Source organism: Bos indicus x Bos taurus, chromosome 28, assembly GCF_003369695.1.
Source record: "Bos indicus x Bos taurus breed Angus x Brahman F1 hybrid chromosome 28, Bos_hybrid_MaternalHap_v2.0, whole genome shotgun sequence".
NCBI lineage: Eukaryota > Metazoa > Chordata > Mammalia > Artiodactyla > Bovidae > Bos > Bos indicus x Bos taurus.
This window is the reverse complement of record NC_040103.1, coordinates 35,769,946-35,789,121: the sequence shown is the minus strand read 5'-3', so window position 1 is coordinate 35,789,121 and position 19,176 is coordinate 35,769,946. Positions and strand designations below refer to the sequence as shown.

The window sequence follows — 19,176 nt, the reverse complement described above, 5'->3', positions numbered from 1 at the left end:
CATACTTACTCACAGGACAAAATTTCAAACGTAACAAACTAATGAATTAAGTTACATTTCATCTTCTCTGTCCTTTTTTCCCTTCAGTTACCAAATTAGGCCAAAAGACCATCAATAAGAAAGCAACTACCAATTTTAAATGCCAAGTCATTTCTCTAGAAAAGACAGCAAAATCACTCACGTGAATGACAGGATGAACTTTTCTGGTCATTTGGAAATCTCCTAGATCATTAGAACGAGGGGAACTCCTTTACCAACCATACCCCATACACATGCAGAGCACTGATTTTTCACATTCAGTATCTTTGACACCAATGATTTAATAAATTCAGCCATTATTATGGTAAATATTTTTATTGTTAGTTTTATCAGAAATGTGTATTTATGGACAATTTTTGATGCTTAATTTTATTAGAACCAGAACCATGCTTTCTAGAAGATCATTCCTTGTAGAAAATCAAATTTCCAAGATTAGAATGGAAGACAATGAGAAAATAGATTTCACTTTATTATTTACCTTTATCAAGTCATCCAAAGCACATCAATTCTTTTATGTATTACTTTAACATTATAAAATAAATCATTCATTATTACTGTGAAAACATGAGCCAAAAACTTTGTATCTTTAATCAAGTCAATCATCAACTTTTCTAAGATTTTTAAAGACATGAAGATAAAAATCATTTCAAATAATAGCACTCAAACACCATGTACATTTGTGATGAAGTGTAACAGTCAACCTTAAGCCTCAGATTTTCCAGGTTTTAGCTGAAATAAGCCTTATTAGCTTCTTAGATTTTTATCAGTCTTGTTTGGGGGCTTATTAGACCTTATTTTGCCTTATGAGACCTACACAGAGTACAATATTAAAATATGTTAATGGTCTATACTGAGAATATGGCATAAATGGGTTTATAACTCCTTAGGGACAGCAGTGGAACCACAACACATCCTGCAAACACAGGTGAGAGTCCTAGTTATCCCTGAGCTGGGCAGTTTCACACAATCATTGTTTCTCTGAGGCCGAAGTCTGTGGTCTGATCTTCCTAGCAGCTTCCAGAACAGAAGTCAGATTTACTTTGTCTCCAAATTCTTTTTCTCGGTGCTCGAGAAGAATGCCCTAAAAGGAAACAAGAGACTACATCAGTCCTTACTCTTGAGAAATTCATGAGACAGACTCTGAGTGCCAGCTGTCCATTAAGCCCTATGCTTGGGGCAGCAAGGAACAGAGATCCAAATCAGGATGGGCTCTGTCCTTGAGAAGTGCAGTCTTTTGGGGAAGGTGGATCAGGAAGTCTCCCTCAAAATAATCTGGACTCTACATGCAGCACTTTGGGAGCAGGAAGTCAGGAGTGATTAATGTAACAGGCGATCAAGGAAGGCTTCACAGACAATACACCATGGACGGTGAAGGGAGAGGTGCAGAGAAAAGGACATTCCAGGCAGAAGAGAACAGGAGCTTGCTCAGAAAAGCCTGATGGTGTGGAAGTGGAACTCCGAGGTCAGGCCTTGATGGGCACCCAATGACGACCTGAGAAGGGTGACCCTCTCTTCAGTTTACCTATGAGTCTTAGTGCATTTAGTGAAGCATAATGCACTAAGACATGGTATGCCCCAAAGTACCCTGAAGTGGTAAAAAAGACAAAATAATATGCTGGAGATCAGCATCAAGGAATCCTTGTTAGAGAGTTCTCCGACACATAATAAATTAAACTCAAATTGAATTTGAAAAGTAAACACTGTAAACATGTTCTTTTTACCATTATTCGTAAAGACTTAAAAAAAAAATAAAAAGTATCACCACCCTGTGGGAAGGGTGATCTCCTTCCACTACCGGGAAGGACAGCAGGAAATTAAATTATATTTACTTGCTCATCAGGGCAGTTTGCAGACATTAGAAACACTGAGGAAGAACATATGATGACATAAGGAAATGTTCATGATACACTGTTAAGTTAAAAGAGAATATCTAATTTAGTAAGATATCATTTTCTAAAAAAAATAAAAGGCCCCTCAGCTCAGCTCTGTTCTAACAAGTTGACTCTGTTAACTGAGCTCTCCCCACCTTCTCCATTTTCATATTTCCTACGTTGAAAGTGCATTATTTTAAAAGTAAGTATGCTTTAAAGATTATTACAAAGAAAATCCCTACTGAGTGGCACTTGGCACAGTGGAACTGCAAAAACTCTGCTCTCAAGAAACACAGAGGTGAGTCCTGAAGCTGGGCCAGCCTGGTCAACCTTCCACCAGGAAGGAAGAAGGCAGGAGCTCCAGGGGCACCAACAAAGTCAAGCAACACACCTAGCAACATCAGAGTGAGCAGCCGGGCTTAGGGAGCCTGTGAGCACCAGGTGAGTCACTGCCAGGCAAGAGGAGGCTGGCAGGGGAGCCGGGCCCTGCCCTGGGGGCTGAGAGAGGCAGGGATAGGAAGAGAAGGAATCCTAGGAGTCCAGAGTGGGGAGAGGCTGAAGGATCCTAAGGAAGTGGCCTGCCCAACTGCAAGGGTACCCGGAAGGGATCTTTGGGAACCATCTGCAAGAAGGAGCTATGGGCAAGGGAAGGGCGGCGTCTCTGCAGCAGGAGAGTCACTTTCTCTCCTGCTGAGTTATTTCATAGGTCCATTCTCTTACATGTAGGTGGGAATAAAAATACTGACTACCCCAGACTGACTGCAGAGAAGACATGAGATCATGTAGATGAGCATCTGGCACAAGGCAGGTACTCACTGGCAGTCCCTGTCACTAAGACATGTTGATAAATTTACCAGAAAGTTAGCAAATAAGTTAATGTTATACCAGACACCAGATCATGCTAGATTCTCAGACAAGCAACTGCAGATACCCAAGGTTTAAAAGAAAAAGACTTGAAATACTGCTTAAAATTGAATGCTTTCTGGAGAAATATCGTCTGACATCCCTTATGTGGAATCTGAAAAGAAACAATACAAAGGAACTTACTTACCAAATAGAAAGAGACTCAAAGATTTAGAGAATGAACTTATAGTTGTGCGGGTGGGTGGAAGGGATAATTAGGGAGTTTGGGATCAACATGTACACACTGATATATTTAAAATGGATAACCAACAAGGACCTACTGTATAGCATATGGAACTCTGCTCAATGTTATGTGGTAGCCTGGATGGAAGGGGAGTTTGGGGGAGAATGTATATATGTGTATGTATAGCTGAATCCTTTTGCTGTTCACCTGAAACTATTAATATCACAACACTGTTTGTTCATGCTTTCAAACTGTGGTGTTGAAGAAGACTCTTGAGAGTTCCTTGCAATGCAAGGAGATCAAACCACTCAATCCTAAAGGAAATCAATCCTGAATATTCATTGGAAGGACTGATGCTGAAGCTGAAGCTCCAATACCTTGGCCACCTGATCCGAAGAGCCCACTCATTGGAAAAGACCCTGATGCTGGGAAAGATTGAAGGCAGGAGGAGAACAGGATGACAGAAGATGAGATGGTTGGATGGCATCACCGACTCAATGGACATGAGTTTAAGCAAGCTCTGGGAAATGGTGAAGGATAGAGAGGCCTGGTGTGCTGGAGTCCACGAGGTCACACAGAGTTGGACGATTGAGCGACTGAACAACAACTACTTGTTAATCAGCTACACCCCAATACAAAATAAAAAGTTCTTTTAAAAAAATTGAAGGCTTTCTGTTCCCACTAGCTTATTCTTCCCTGCCTGGTAAAAGTATGCAGTTAGCAGTGTCAGTAGGAATCTCCACCATGAAGACCAACCCTGTCTTTTTGGCTGTGCCACAAGGCTTGTGGGATTTTAAGTTCCCCAACTAGGGATTGAACCTGTTCCCCCTGCAGTGGAAGTACTGACTCCTAACCACTGGACTGCCAGGGAATTCCCAATCCTGTCTTTTTTACAGATGAGCCCAAGTATTAACGTCATGCCTAAAGTTGGCGAGACAGGCCTAGAGATTTAGAAGTCAGACCTTGAGTCTCTGGGTCCTCCTGCCAGGCCCTTGAGCCGGCACCCACTGCACCCTGTCCTAGCTCTGTACCTGCCCGGCCTCTGCTGGCACTGCCCTGAGTCTGACATGGAACATCTACCCACCACCTCCTGGGCCCACAGAGTCCTCATCTCTCTACACCTTCTCCTCCTAGGCCCCTGTTTTGGATCCCCATGGCTGGGACCCAAGCCAGAGTGTACACAGAATTGTGCCCTGCCACCAGGACCCCCATGCGGAAAGCACCCCGCCCACCACAGCTCCCAGCTGCTCCCCCAGCTGCTCCCCCAGCGAGGTCTGTTTCCATTCCTTCTCGTCACTTTACTATCCGTCCTCAATGACAGGGAACACTGCAAGGGAGTAAATTTTTCACAGAATAAAGACTCTGCTTTTGTTCTAATGTGGAAAACAGAACTCGACATCAGAAAACCTGGGTCAGGCCCCCACAGTGCCACTGAGGAGCTGTCCTGGTTGGTGCACTCACTCATCGCCCTCACAAGGTACTCCTGCAAGGCTCACACTATGCTGTGATGTTACTGTGACGGGGGAGGCGGCTCCCGCGTGAGGTGCCGAGAGAGCAGGAGGAGCCCGCTTCCCCATCCACATCATCCCTGGCTTTCTGGAAGGAAGGCTGGGAGACTCCGATTAGGGAAAATCACCCTCCCACCAACAGACTGGTGTCTTATGCTCTCAGACCCCCAAGTGAATGCTAGGAATTTACCTGCTTTCCTGGTCCCATCACAAAGACTCCCCCAAGAATGAAGCCCTCGCCGTCCAGGTTTCCAGAAAAGCCTCCATTCCAGGCCCGGAAGAAGTTTTGCCAGACGCCCAGACGGACAAATCCCATGAACATCATCTTCCGTCTCTGTGGGCCATAGAACTTTTTCTGCAGGATTGAGGAAGATAGACCCCATGTGAGTAGCCCGTATGCCTGCCTTCCTGCCTTCTGCTGGTTCACATCTTCCACCCCTGACACACACACAGCTCCCGCCCAAGAGCGCTCTAAACTGCGCGGGACCAAACAGAACCCTGCAGCTTGCAACTCTTGCTATCTCTTGCTACAGACGTACAGGCTTCTTGGGCCTGACCAAGTGATAACAGTCCTACACTCTGCAGAGGCGAGTGTAGGGGAAAGAATAAGGGCACAGTGAATTACGGGACAGGCGTTGCTGCTGGGCACCCCCCTACAGGGCGGGGGACCCAGCAGAGCTCTTAGCTATTTTCAAGGCTCCCATTCCTGGGTCACAAGTCAGGAAGGGCTCAAGTAAAATCTGAAAGACAGTTTTTAAGTTTTTTTTTTCACTCGTGCTCTGCTCAGAGGGCTGGGGGAAGCTGAAAGGGAGGCCAACTTCAGCTCCTGGCCAGACAGGCTGGGAGCCACCAAACTCTTCATGCATGAGCACCATCCCCAGCAGTCTGTGTCTGACTGGCTCACACCACACATACATTTTCATCCAGGAAGATTTCTCCTTTGAAATAAGGCTGGAAGTCCTTAACTTCATTCTTGATGTGCTCCTTTACCACTGCATAGAGGGGGACGCCCAGCTCGTCCAACTTGGGCTTCAGGGAGGACAAATCTGTAGCCTCCTGCAGAAAAATGGAAAGGTCAAGGGCATGAACTCCTGGGACTCTGTGGCCAGCCAACACCGTCTCCTACAGGCCCAGAGTGTAGGAAAGACAAATGCACCAAATGCAGGAGAACAGACGATCATGCCCACTGTACTCACATGATCAGCAAGACTGAAATCCCCGAGTTTCGGATCTAAGGCTGAGGGAGGCAGCGGAGTCACCACCTCCAGCCCTCAGCCATCCAGCAGGAATGCCAGCGGCTCCCCAAGAAGGAGACAGGTGGGTCTAGTCTAAAAGTGTGGCCATGCTTCCCCAGGTGCCAAGGCTGCACCATAGGTGAGGCTGCCCACACCTGTACCAGTGACAATCCAGACACCTCATTTCAGTACGCAAAGCCCTGTGCTCACATCAGGAACATGGGCATTGGAGCTGGTACAGGACAGAGTACAAGACTCACAGGCCTTGGATTGCCAAAGGAAGGTCAAGCATGGGGTTAACCCTAGGATAAGGTGAACTCTTACATGAAGAGAAACAGAGAATTAGACCAAAACAAAAAACCTGGAATAAATGACAGACTGCGCCAGTGCTGGTCCTGGCTGGAAATGCCCCAGTTCCCACTTGCTAGGATCCCTTCCTATGAACAGGTCCTCCAGTGCACTCACCTCCCGACAGAGGAAGCAGCCTGGCCTCCGCACAGCCATAATCACAGCTCCATTCTTCTCCCAGAGCGCCTTCGCTTTAAAAGTTACTGCATCTGAGGAGAAGAAAAGAGAATTCAGTATCATTTCCTCTTGGCTGCCCCCGACCTCTAAGCACCTCATAAACAGCACCAGGCCTAACAGAGGACCTGGAAAAGTACTTCACACATTGAGGAAAAAGTCAAACAGGAAACACAGACAGGCAATATTCATCTTTTGGAGGAAAATGAATCCAGTGGAAGAGCCCTACTCCCTAACCAGAAGCCCCCTCCCCCATAAAAATCTAGTTGTGAACTGCAATATCCCAAACTGGAATATTTCTGGAAAAGTAGTGTATTCCTTTGCTGGTCTCGGTGGACCTTATAACAGTGCTTTAGGGCTAACACATGGCCAAAACTTGAACAAGACCTTGCACTGGGCCAAGAAAATCCCAACTCTGAAGGAAGTATTTAAAGAAATCAACTGAACTTTTTTTTTTCTAAATTTAACCTCAATATGTTAACTCCAGTGTTATCCACAGGAGAGGGTAGAAAATGCCCAAGAAGGAGATGCTTCGGGTAGCAGAGCAGTGCAGCTCAAGCCCGGCTCTGGTCAGCCTGAGTCGCATCGAGGTGTGAGCCTAGGCAGGCTATGTCTCCTCCCTGAACCTTCCTTTCCCTATCTGTAAATGCAGACGCCTAGCAGCTCCACTTTGGGCCACAAGGGGTATTAAAACATGGATATAAAAGAGCTCACTGCAGCATCTCGTAATAGAGTCAGTGAGGGCTGAGTAAGCACTATCCCTTATTATTTCAGTGAGGAATCCATGTGCCTGTGAAATGTTACCTAGGAAAATAAAGGTGGGAGAGGGTTGAAATCAAATCATATGGGGAAATTCTGGGTTGAACATAGTGAAACAGAGCTCTCTGTCTCCATGGCTTCTTAGTCCCTTACCAAGGGAACCTACATCATAAATCTGCAATCACAGTTCCTGCCTTCCCTTCACAAGCTTCCTCACTTACTGAACAGAAATGATGGTCTCCTTTTGAGGGGTCAACTTGGAGACCACCCAGTCAGTGAGCCCCAACTTGCACCTAATCCTCATGCCCACTGAACCCACAGTATGGGTACGACTGAAACCCCTGAGCTTCAGGTCCAAGGCCAAGAGCACAGGAAGGCAGCTGAGTCACCACATGTGGCTCTCAGCCATCCAGCAGGGGCTCTAGTGGGCTCCCCAGGAAGGAGACAGGCGGGTCTATTCTAAAAATGTGACTGTGCTTCCTCGGGTACCCTGGCTGTACCAGAGGTGAGGCTGCCCACACCTGTACCAGTGAAAATTCAGACACCTCATCTCACTAAGCAAAGCCCTGTGCTCGCATCAGGAACATGGAACTGGACACACAATATTTCTCAAACTTATTTGACTCAGGAGCTCCTGTTTTTGAAGATCCATGCCTGTGAGCATGCTAAGTCACTTCAGTCATGTCTGACTCTTTGCAACCCTATGGACTGTGGCCCACCAGGCTCCTCTGTCCATGGGATTCTCCAGGCAAGAATGCTGGAGTGGGCTGTCATGCCCTCCTCCAGCAGATCTTCCTGACCCAGGGATCAAACCCACGTCTCTTGTCTCCTGCATTAGCAGGCGGGTTCTTTACCACTAGCACCACCTGGGAAGGCCCAGGCGCCTTGAATCCCTCAGGACACACTCCACACTCTGGAAGGCGTGGCTGAGTTGGCCATGGTGCACTGTTACTAAATATTACGGAACAATTATCATTACATTTAGAGAGACAACATGAGAAAATGAATAATGCTTTTGATAAGAAAAAGCTATACTGTAAAAGAAATCATGTACACTCAGATCACAAATACATATTACAACATGTACACCTGGAAAAGAATGTTCAAAAATTAAAAAGATTATTGTGTTAGGGTAATGGTAATTTAAAATTTAAATTATCAGTAATTTTAAAAGTGTTATTAAATTTTTTCTAATGTTACACTGCCTTCTCAGTGAAAACAAAAAGAAGAAACTACTTCAGAGAGAAAAAAAATAAGTAGGCCTGCAACCCAGTGCCCTGGAAAAGTACTGACACCGGTGGGGTCACCACTTACCCTTCTCCAGTGTTTTCAGGTCTATGTCCTCCAGATACTCCAATGCTGCTTTCTCGGGCTTGGCCAGAAACATGTCTGTGTTGGCCAGGAGCAGTGCCAAGGCAGCAACTCCTATGGCCCCCGCACCAATGGACCACATTCCCATGCCGAAGAAACTGGGATCCTGGAGGAAAGACATTTCTGGGGATTGAGAGGAAGGAAGAAGATGTTACTGCTCCCACAGGACAGCTGTAATCTGATCTCTGGGACAGGGCTCTGGCTGGACAGCTAATCAGGGTGCCAGAGGCCAAGGGAGGGGGAGCTGCAGCATCAGAGATAGAACTAGACAAGGGATGCTATCAAGGGATCCGCCACCATAGGAGCCTGGGGGGTTATGACGGACATATGGAGGTTCCTGACCCAAGGAGCTCACTTCCAGGTCAGGAGCCAGGCAAGAGAGTGACAGCCTCTCTTGCTGATCCCTCTCCCATGCCCAAAGCTGTCACCTCCTGGTCTGATGGTGTTCCTCCAGGCTGCAACCCCCAGCACTTCCCTCCCTCCTCCTCAATGCCTGTCCATGCCTTCAGTCCAGGAGTCACAGCTCCCACCTCCCTGGGGAGGGAGCAGCTTCTTGTGTAATTAGATTACTCAGAGTGCCGATCCCCTTCTTGTTACCCTACCCTTCCTCCTCACTGTGAACCCCTCAGGCACAGAGAGACCAGTCCTCCTATTTCATCCAGCCCCCAACAGTGCCCAGCAGGACCTCACTCGAGGCAGACAGGCAATCTGAGTACATTTCTCCCAATTGAGAAGACTTTTATTTTCTGATCATTATACAAATAAAACAGGCTCAAAGTGAAAACAAGCAAATAACAAAAAAGGAGCATTACATAAAACCATAGTTGACAACGCAAATGTCCTCTAAATATCTACCCTTACTATATAGTTTAATAGAGATGGCTACTATTAATCTGACATTTCCCCCTGTGAACAGAACTACACAGATGTCTGCTGAAGGAACAGAGTCACAGTCTGAGAGAGTAGGCATCGTGTAAGAAAAGAGCATGGTGCTGGGGTGGCGGGGCGGGGGGAGTCTGTTTCAGAGGGCTGGGCAACAGATGTCTGTGTCAGGCAGGGGGCTCGCTGGTTGAAATGGAGGCACAGGCAGGTCCTGTGGAATCTAGCCTCATCCTCAGCTCGTGCTCAGGGGCTGCACTAGGGCTTCCTCTAGTTGGGAAGCCTTGTGCTTCTGGGTGCAAGCTCCTCGAAGCAACCCACCTCTGTAAGAGTGACAGATACCCTATCCAGCCTTCTTTTCCTGACAACCACTTACAGTTTCTGTCTTTCCATTTGGCCCACTAGCCATCCTAGGATCTGACTTACACTGGAGCCTTCCTCCCTAAGTACTAGCATGACTCTATTTGCTAGGATCACTGGGACCGTCCTGGGGTAAGTATCTATGTGTCTGTGTCTCTGTGACCCACTTGACCTCATCCCACCTAACCAAAGACTTGATTCCCCCTGCGAGACTCTACTCAGGAGAGGACTTCTCCAAAGGTTTAAGCAAAGGCCCAGAAATTCGCACGTCATAGCCAAAGGAGGGGGCTGGGAGGGGTCCACTGCCAAGAGGTGAGGTTGGGAGTAACTTGGTGGTGATGGTTTTGGGCAGAAAAGGTAAGCCAGACTAGTGTTTAGGTCAGCCTGAGAAGTTTAGACTTGAGTTCAGACATAAAAGGGGACTTCCAGGCAGTGGGTGTGGGGTGTGAACTGGGAATAACCAACAAAAATAGCCTTTAAGAAAGAGGAATCTGGCATCTGTACCAGAGGGAAGAGGAAAAAGAAGGGGAGGCTGTATGTGTCTATTTGTGTGTGTGTTGGGGGAGGGACCAAGTGAACTGGGAGAGAAGCACGTCGTATAACCTCAAAACGTGCTCTCATGGGCTGGCAGCATTGGCACCAGGGAGAACTGCAGAATTTCCAGTCTTACCTCAGAACTAAGGAATCACAACCTGCATCTTCATCAGATGTGGCAGACCATTCACAGGCATATTGGAGTGACAAGACTGAGTGATGGAAATGGTGATTTATGGACGACCAAAGCACTTGGGCCAAGCAGGAAAGAACATTCCACAGGCCGATTTCCAATTTGTTTTTTTATGTGGCAAAGTTATACATTATTGGATTATGGTTCATAGAACAATCAGGAGGAAAACCACAGCTCTCACCTGCCTGCTATAAACAGGAGATTCTCCAGAGCGGGGTGCAATTTCTGTACCTTGACGTATTTCCAAAGCCTCCCTGGACTCCTGATAAGTGTGTATGATTCAGATCCACAGGCTACGGTCTCTGATCACAGATTCGATACCATTTCTGCGTCAGCTCACAAAGGCCAGCTTACACCTACCCTTCCAAAGGACTCGCTTCAATTCCTGGGACACATCATTAAGTTTTAGGAAGTCCGGGGACCCTCACAGTCAGCTCTGCATCCTTCTAACACACCACTGCTGTTCCTGGAGACAAACAGGCTCCATCTCTCCACTGCCCATCCATCATCATTGAGCCTGTTTGCTCCTGAGTACAAGGGAATCAGGCTCAAATAGACTCAACATTTATTTCCAAACATTTATTCAGCACTGATCTGTTTAATAAGTGGCAATTTGGGAATTTTAACTAAATGATAAACAGTCCTCTAGGAGCTACAGGCCTAGTACACCGGTAACAGGGTGGAAAGGTGAGGGGGAAAAAGAAAGGTGAGACCACACCGCAGGCACGGTATCAACACTGCGCTAGGGCAGTGCAGGGATGAAAACGCTTCTGTCTGGTCTGGGGAGCCACAGAAGCACCTAGAAGGAAGTGGCTTTGGAGAAACTCAGAGAGCAGGATGGAAGAGCTAGGCCAGGCTGCGGCTCAATAAGCCTGGGAAACAGCAGACTGGCTGGGTGTGAATGTCCTACAGGCCCCTGACTCTCTACCTCCAGTTCATGAGCTGGAACACAAGACAGGGGCTTCAGAACCCCCAGGAGCTTTGTTCAGCACCCCATCCGCACCTCTAGCTGTGATCCAGAAGGCTTGAGCACAGAGTCACCCCTTCGGGGAGCTCCGCCCTCAACCCCAGGCCCCGAAGCACTAAGATGTGAGAGTGTTATCAGCACCAGAGGGGAGAGGCAGGCCTCTCTGGGAACATATGCTCCCAGTGGGCCTCGAGCAGCTGGCCCTTCTGCCAGAAGGAAGTAGAGTGTATAGATCCACCTCCCAGCCAAGCCCCCCTAAGTTGCAAAACAATTCCCAACCCAACAAGCCTTGGGGCATGTGCCATGAAACCTGAATCACAGCTATTTCCACTCACAAAAGGAAGCCTGGAGGTAGAGGGAAGCTTAATATCTGCATGGAACAATGCCGAATCATGTGAACCTCTAAGGCTACTAACTGGAGAGAGAGGGTGGCCGGTACAGCAGCACTTACTTTGCTAAGTCTCTTCAGTTCGTGTCCGACTCTGTGCGACCCCATAGACAGCAGCCCACCAGGCTCCCCCGTCCCTGGGATTCTCCAGGCAAGAACACTGGAGTGGGATGCCATTTCCTTCTCCAATGCATGAAAGCAAAAGGTGAAAGTGAAGTCGCTCAGTCATGTCCGACTTATCGACCCCAGGGACTGCAGCCCACCAGGCTCCTCCATCCATGGGATTTTCCAGGCAAGAGTACTGGAGTGGGGTGCCATTGCCTTCTCCAAGCACTTACTTAGTACCATCCAAAATGAGTGCCTCAATTTCACTCTCTCTCCAGTCTTATCACGCACATAGCCTCCTGTTGCGCAGCTGACAACAGTTAAGTTTAGAGAAGTTCAGTACCTCCTTCCAGTCACAGAGCTAGCAGGCAGCAATACTGTCTCCTGGATCCAGACCACTAAGACCCTGAATCTTTCTACTACACAGGCCTCTCAAAGCGTTCACTGGTGGGGTTTCTGGAGGTCAAAGGGCCTGGTGTCTTTTGTCTTAGAATTTTAAAAGATCAACTTATTTTTTCATTCATCACATACAGTCAAACCACATGTTGAAAGGAAATTCACCATGTGACAGAGGTCTCTTCTCTTTCCTCCCCTCTCTATCCCCCTTCTGTTAAGGAAAGGGTCAGTGCTTCTCTGAAAGATAATAGCGAGGCTGTTTACAGAAGAGCCGATCCTCACCTGACACCACCACAGTATTCGGTTGCCCACTGTGGGACTTATCTGATCCGGGCTCTCCCACAGAAGAAGGTGAAGCCTGATAAGACCACAAACAACAGCTGGGGCGGCTCAGAGTGGCAGCGCCGGGCTGGGATGAGCATGGGGGCACGAGACACAGCCGGGCTCCTGAGGCCCTGCTGGCTTGATCCCTCCCCCAGCCTCCTTTCCCTCAACTCCAAAATGAGGGGGTTGGACAAGGTGAATGGCAAAGCTTCCAAAGCACCCAGTGGCATCACAAGATTCTTTCAGGAACAGCTCACTTTGGAGCCTGTGCATTCTGGGTTCCTGATCATGACCCTACCTCCACCCCCCTCCAGTCTCAAGTTCAGAGTATTTCTTCCCCGGTACCCAGAGCTTCACAAGGCACCTGCCCTTGACCACATACGGTCCCGTATACCCAACCTTTCAAACCTGGGAACCAGGCACTCACCATCCCCCATGCACAGAGTACACACCCCGGCTCCTGCTGACCGGCTAGGAGTAGGCAAGGAGCAGGTGGCAGGGGAAGGCTGGAGGCTGGGCTCTCGAGTCCCGCCTTTGGCCCTAAGCTCACTCACTCCGTAGGCAGGACCAGGCCACCCACAAACCGTGGGGCACCTTCAGCTGCCAATAGTCAATCTCCAAAAAACATCAATATGGACAGCTGCCAAGACCCCCTAGTCCTTCAAAACACTGAGCAAATGTTGAGTCATTTGCAGTCATGCAGATTATAACATTTATCAAGTGCCAACAGACTCCCTCTCTGCTTTCTGGAGCAGGCTAATGAAGCAAAGTCCTTAACGCAGACCTTAACACAGTCCTGGGGTCACAGTAACTGAAATAAAAGGAGCTGTCCCTTTCTCCATGGCTGCTTGTGTAACAGACAAACAAGCCTGACTCCACGCTGGCTCTATTCCTTTAGCTCTAACCCTCGTGCTCTGTGCTTAGTCAGCTGGTACTTACTGCACCTTTGTGAAAGAACATTGCCTAGAGCCTGAAATACACATGAAAGGTGTTCTCAAGGCTTTGATCTTTAAAAAGTTGCACAACAGAAAATAACAATTGTCTTGTTGATGGTTTAAAGGAACACTGTGACCGGACCTACTCTGACAGCTGCAAGAACAAAGAACATCTGCATCAAGAAATTTGCAACAATCAGCCATGTCCCCTCCCCTTTCCATATAAACGAAGGCTGAATTCTAACTCAGGTAACATGATTCTTTGCGACACCAGTCCACTGTCTTCTTGGCCTAGTGGCTTTCTGAATAAAATCACTATTCTTTCCCCTGACACCCTGTCTCTCGATTTACTGGCCTGTTGTGCGATGAGCAGTGCAAGTTAGGCAGACAGCCTCCTTGCCCCATCCTCCACCCCACACCACTGAGGCCACTTACCACTGTCTCTTCTTCACCTCCCTCTGCCTTCCCTTCTTTTCCTGCCACTTCGAGACACCTCGAAACCCACACTCCGTGCCTCAGTGACCTCACCTATGGCCGGTGCTTCACCCACCACCTTAGGATTGACTTCCATGTTCCATGTGCTGCTCTGGACTCGAAGTTTCCACTCGAGAGTTCTATAGTTTATCTCTGTGACCAAAAGCTGACATCCACTAAAGTCAGTTTCTCTTCCAGAGTTCCTTTTCCCCAGCTCAGTGAATGACACAAGCATGGAGCCAACTGTGCAAGCCAGAAACTGAGAAGTGCATTTTCTTCTTCATTCTCCCTCATCACCCGTGCAAAATCAGTCAGGAAGTTCTGTCCATCCTATGCAATGGGTTCAGTACCCGCCCTCTTCTCACCTTCACTGCTGCTGTCCAGAGTGAAGCCCTTGTTACTTTGCACCTGGCCTCAGTAACTACAGATCTGAGGTTGGCTGGCTCCAAGCCCTCTTCTGCTTATTCTCCGTGCTGTAGGCAGATCAACTGTTACACTCTCCAGCCGGATCACATCCTTCCCTTGCCTTCAGATTTTCACTGTAAACAAACTCTGCAACCCACCACCAGGGCCCTTCACAGTTCAGCTTCAGGCCACCATTCTTGCCTCACTCCCAGCCATTTCAGCACCCTCCTTGGTCACTCAATGTGCAAGGACTATAACATGTCTTGTTAGGCCTCCGCACTGCAGCTCGTGTTGTTTCCGTTATCCAGAATGCCCTCCCCACCCAGGCCAACTAGGTAAAGGCACGGCACAGGTTAACACTCTCTTCCCGGAGCCTTTCCTCAAAGTCCTGACAACTGACTGCTCCCTCACCTCTGGTCAGACTGCATGCATGTGTGCAAACACACACATAACTTTTGCACATTGCACAAGCAGATGGACTTAGTGTATTTAGTTATTTACACGTCTATCTACACAATATGGTGGATCAATCTGAGGGTAGGAGCTGCCATCTTTATCCATTCCTGCAAATTCAGCAGGAATCTATTTAACATAAATCCTGTCAATTGCTAGGCATTAAATGTCTGGATGCAATGATCTCAATTTTACCCTTTCAACTCCACAGTGAGGCAGAGTGGGAACGACTTTGTAGCTTGTTTGACCTTAAAGAAAATACCTGAGCCTGGGGCTTAGGTGACCTTAGGTGGGTTCCTAGCTCCTCTGCTCATTGGTAGGGTGATCCTACGCAAGCTCTGAAGACGCTCTGGGCCTGGGTCTCCTCATCCATACACAGGAGGGAACTGACAAATTTATGAGGTTGTCTCAGCTCTGCCATCCAAAGACTCTGAACTACTGCACGACTGCACCTCCAGGGTTCTGACATCCAGAAAGTTATGGGGACACGTGCCACTACTGCTCCCCTGCTGGGTGTGTGCAGCCTCACCCTCGGCTTCCCCAGGCCTCATTCTGCCTGTTCAAGGAGCTGCCTCTGGGCAAGAACTGATAAAAGTCTTACTAAAACAAGGTATCAGCACTGGGTGGGTTAATTCATGCCCGAAACAAGTAGAGACAGCATCATATTCCAAACATTAAGGGTACACCTGCCCAACCAAGCCCCACCCAGGGAATCTTCCCTACTCAGAATGAGCTGTCTTGAGGCAGAGACAGGGCAGGAGGAAGAAAGGGGTCCTCAGGAAGACAGAAGAAACTAGGAGGCTGGAAAGCATGCTTCATCTTCTTTTCTTTGCTCTCGCTAATGCACGTTCCTTCAGAGTTCTAGTTCAGCCCCTCTTTCACGAAGTAAAAGAAGAAATTAAGGCCCAGAGATGGAACCAGCTAGTCCCAGGTCACTTCTGGGGAAGACTGGTTAGTGACTACGCTGGGTCTCAGGGCTCCCAACTCCCAGTTCATGGCTATTTAGCCTGCACTGGACACACCTGCAGAGGCTGCAACAGTGTGGGGCTCAGGAAAGGGGCCCAGAGATCCTCAAGTAGGCTCACTGGTCTGAAGAAGGCTGAAAGCAAAACTGCTCCTGAACAGAGCCTGGGAAATCATGTGGCTAGAGAGAGCACTAATCTCTCCCAAGTCCAGTGCTTTGCAAGCAGTTTATAATTCGAAGTCAAATGTTTTCTTGAGAGTCACATTGCCCATTCTTGGCTGAGAAGCCATTCTGTACCTCTCCTCCCCACGGTCACAAGGTCGTCTCAGTTCTGGATGATAAAAAGATAGCCTTGAAAATGACAATTTAGCAGCCTGGTGTCATGGCACCTACGGCCCCAGGAGCAATAGGGGACGCACTCTCACCCACCCTTGTCATCAACCACCAGGAACTAGCCAGGTGCAAGGAGCTCTCACCTACTTGCCTCAGTCTCCAACTTCCTGCTCTGCTCCTTGGGATGACTGTCTCCCAGATGCCAGATTCAAAGTTCTGATCAGATGCTGAATGCAGAACAAGAGGGCATCTCAGTTACTGGGAAACTTGCCAGTGTAAGGAATGTGAGGACTGGGAGACATCTTTTCCTCTCATCAGTATCCTGAGGCTTCTCCCACCCTCTGCCCTGCAAAACCCCTGGCCATTCTGCCGTCTGCTTGCATAGCCTCCAGTCTGGGCTCAGTTATATGAGTGTGGATGGGAAGGCAAGCTCAATCTATGAAAGACACTGGGCTTCAGGACAAAAATCCTATTTCTTCCTCTTTGATTCTGAGAGTTCACCTTGTCCCTCTGAACCTCAGCGCTCCTTTAAAATAAGGGCACTTTCAGGAAGAAAATATGAGAAGAGCAATGAGGAATGAACTGCAAAGCAGCACTGTTCTCTTCTTTGCAGGACTCCGCTTCACTCATTCTCTTATAAGGGCAGGAGATGTGAAGCAGAACAGACACCAAACACTGAACAGCTGCTCCAGCTGTGTCACTGCAGGCCTGCCTCCTGGGCATAAGTTCTGGGTCTGGAGGGAACCCTGGCTTTTCTCTGGCCCCTCTGCCCACTCTACAGTGCATACTCCAGGCTGTCCTTCTACAGCCCGCCAGCACCAGAAAAGGCAAAGGGCCCTGCCCAGCTGTAATCTCCCTGGGCCAGAGGCTACTGAGTTCAGGGGTGAGGCTGGTTCCCTCCAGAGAGTTCTTGCCACACACGCCTCAGCAGAGGGACATTTGGAGTGTTTCTGCTCAACATTTCACAAAAAGGCAAGTACCCAGCTGGCAGGAGAGCTGCCTTATTTCTGGGATACTAACAGATCCTGGGGCTTCAAGCCCCAGAATTCCAGTCCTCACCAGACTTTCCTAGCACTCTTTAAGTGACAGGAGCAGATTAAGTAAGAAGTGTCTTCATTCACCTCAGGAACACTGCATAAGATCTCAAATAAATGGCATGCCTTTATAAAGAACGGCAAGATAAGAAGGTTCACACCAAGGATAACTCAAACCTAATTCAAATTGCTGCAAGCTGTAAGAAGCTGGACAAGGCTCTGCATTAGTAAAACAGGAATGATTACCAAATTACAAAAGGTAACCTACAGAGTTGTAGAACTGAAGGATTAAATGCATGCATGGTGCTTTGTAAGCTACCTTACAAAGAGTGACAGAATGTGAGGTGTAATTCTTACTCATTTCTAGATTAGTCAGTGGTTGCCCCTAAAATGTTGTCTATACATGAAGATGGAGGATTCCTAATGGCTGGATACGTTCCAAGGAGACAGGGTTTCTCATCTGCCCGACTGAGCCGAAACAGGAGCATCCGAGACTTCCCAAGCTGGCTCCCGGACAAGGCTTAGCTAAATAAATCCGAAGTAATTATTTTCTGTTTTTAATCATCTGCCAAGTTCAAAGGAAAATACATTAAAAAAAAAAAAAACTAAACGGAGGGGTAGGGAGCTGGGCTGTGGAAACAGCCTCGTGTGTAAACAAAAAGAAGCCCAGAGTCAGCTGGGGCTGAAGCCCAAGCTGGCATATGGCCTCTCTGGGGGTGCTGTCTCCCCACGACCCTGGCCAGGCTGGGCCTTAACCACCTTCTCCAACTGCTTCAGCTCTGATCCCTACAACAACTTCGAGGTGCGACTGTCTGATCATCAGTGCCTTGATTTTTCATTCCCACACTTCAGCACAGTGTTTTAAAATCCGTACGGTTGGGCTCTTTTCAGTTGCCTTTGTAGGAGGGAGGCAAAACAGGTGCCTCTGAGATTATGAAAAAAGCGAGAAATCGCTACCCCATAAAACACAGAGCCCCGCATGACCAGGTTCTCGGCCTCTACCTGCACATTGCCAGCTGGTCCGCCCGCCACCCCCTGGGAAACAACCCCAGGCTCATCCCGGCTCGGCCCCACAGGACAGACGCGCCAGGACAAGAGTCCGTTTCTCAGTTCTTTGTCCTAATAATCTAGGCAGGCCTGTGCAATCAGCCTCTCTCAAAGCCTGGGGGCGGTGAAAAGGGTGATTTTTGGCCGAACGGATCAACGCCAGTCCCGAAACCTGGTTTTCTGACCGCAAACGCTGGCTTTTTCGCGGAGCGCGGGGCACTGGGGTGGGAGGGGCGTCGTCCTCCGCGGGAGTGGGGGCCGCCTCGGGCTCAGCAGGTGCGGCCGCAGCCGGCCGGCTCGGAAGCAGCTTCCCGCGGGCCCCGAAGCTGATCGCCGGGCGGACCTAACGAGTCCGGCATCCAGCTAACCTGCCCGCGCCAACCGGCCTCGCTCGCCCCGTCCTACCTCAGTTTCCTCACTTGCCTTCGCGGACGTCACGAGCCTCGCGGACCCCCAGCGCGCCGCGCCTACGACTCTCGCTCCCCGGCCTCCCGCCTCCTCTAGCGTAGGATGCCGGGTGGGTTGACTGATAAACCCTCCCCGGCCCAAGGGGTCGCAGGGGTGGCCCCCGCGCCTGCGCAGGTTCGCGCCTGCGCCGCCGCGCGGGCCACGCCCAAGTGACCCGCCCCGCCCACCGCGGCTCGGTGCCTGCGGCGCTGTGGCGCTGTCTCTCACTCCGAACGCGCGTCTAACCCTCTGTGGCTCTCGAGACCCGCTATCCTCCGGCCCCTCGTTCTCGCAGCTCCAGCTTAGCTCAGTCCTTCGCTAGCGGTGACCCTAGAGTCCTGACTCATTTGTCAGGAGCGCCTTCTGGAGCAAAAGGAGGCTCTCGTGCACTATTTGGATGTGGAAGCCCTGTAGCCCGAGGACAGCCCCTTTCAGTCAGTTCAGTCGCTCAGTCGTGTCCGACTTTTTGCGACCCCATGGGCTGCAGCACGCCAGGCTTCCCTGTCCATCGCCAACTCCCGGAGTTTACTCAAACTCATGTCCGTA

General features: G+C 49.1%; 1 protein-coding gene across 4 annotated transcripts; it reads right to left on the bottom strand.

Moving 5' to 3' along the window:
- Window positions 1-335: 335 nt before the first annotated feature.
- Window positions 336-18,797, bottom strand: PRXL2A (peroxiredoxin like 2A). Of its 4 annotated transcripts, none has more exons than XM_027530495.1 (6): window positions 18,589-18,797; window positions 8,336-8,498; window positions 6,206-6,297; window positions 5,421-5,561; window positions 4,696-4,860; window positions 336-1,120 (listed from the first exon to the last, which is right to left on the bottom strand). In XM_027530495.1, exons 2-6 carry the CDS (start codon window positions 8,478-8,480, stop codon window positions 1,007-1,009), a joined length of 657 nt encoding a protein of 218 aa, XP_027386296.1. In that variant the 5' UTR covers window positions 8,481-8,498; window positions 18,589-18,797; the 3' UTR covers window positions 336-1,006. The 4 variants fall into 4 exon arrangements, with proteins under 4 accessions (XP_027386296.1, XP_027386294.1, XP_027386295.1 ...); XM_027530493.1 differs by having other exon boundaries at window positions 8,336-8,515; window positions 18,589-18,788; XM_027530494.1 differs by having other exon boundaries at window positions 18,607-18,779.
- Between the last annotated feature and the right edge of the window lie 379 nt (window positions 18,798-19,176).

Coding starts and splice junctions, on each gene's coding strand:
- PRXL2A (XM_027530493.1), bottom strand. CDS start 8,513: ATGTCTTTCCTCCAGGATCCCAGTTTCTTCGGCATGGGAATGTGGTCC. Junction 6,298..8,335: donor CCTGAAAACACTGGAGAAGG/GTAAGTGGTGAC, acceptor TCTTCTCCTCAG/ATGCAGTAACTTTTAAAGCG. Junction 5,562..6,205: donor GCTGCTTCCTCTGTCGGGAG/GTGAGTGCACTG, acceptor ATTTTTCTGCAG/GAGGCTACAGATTTGTCCTC.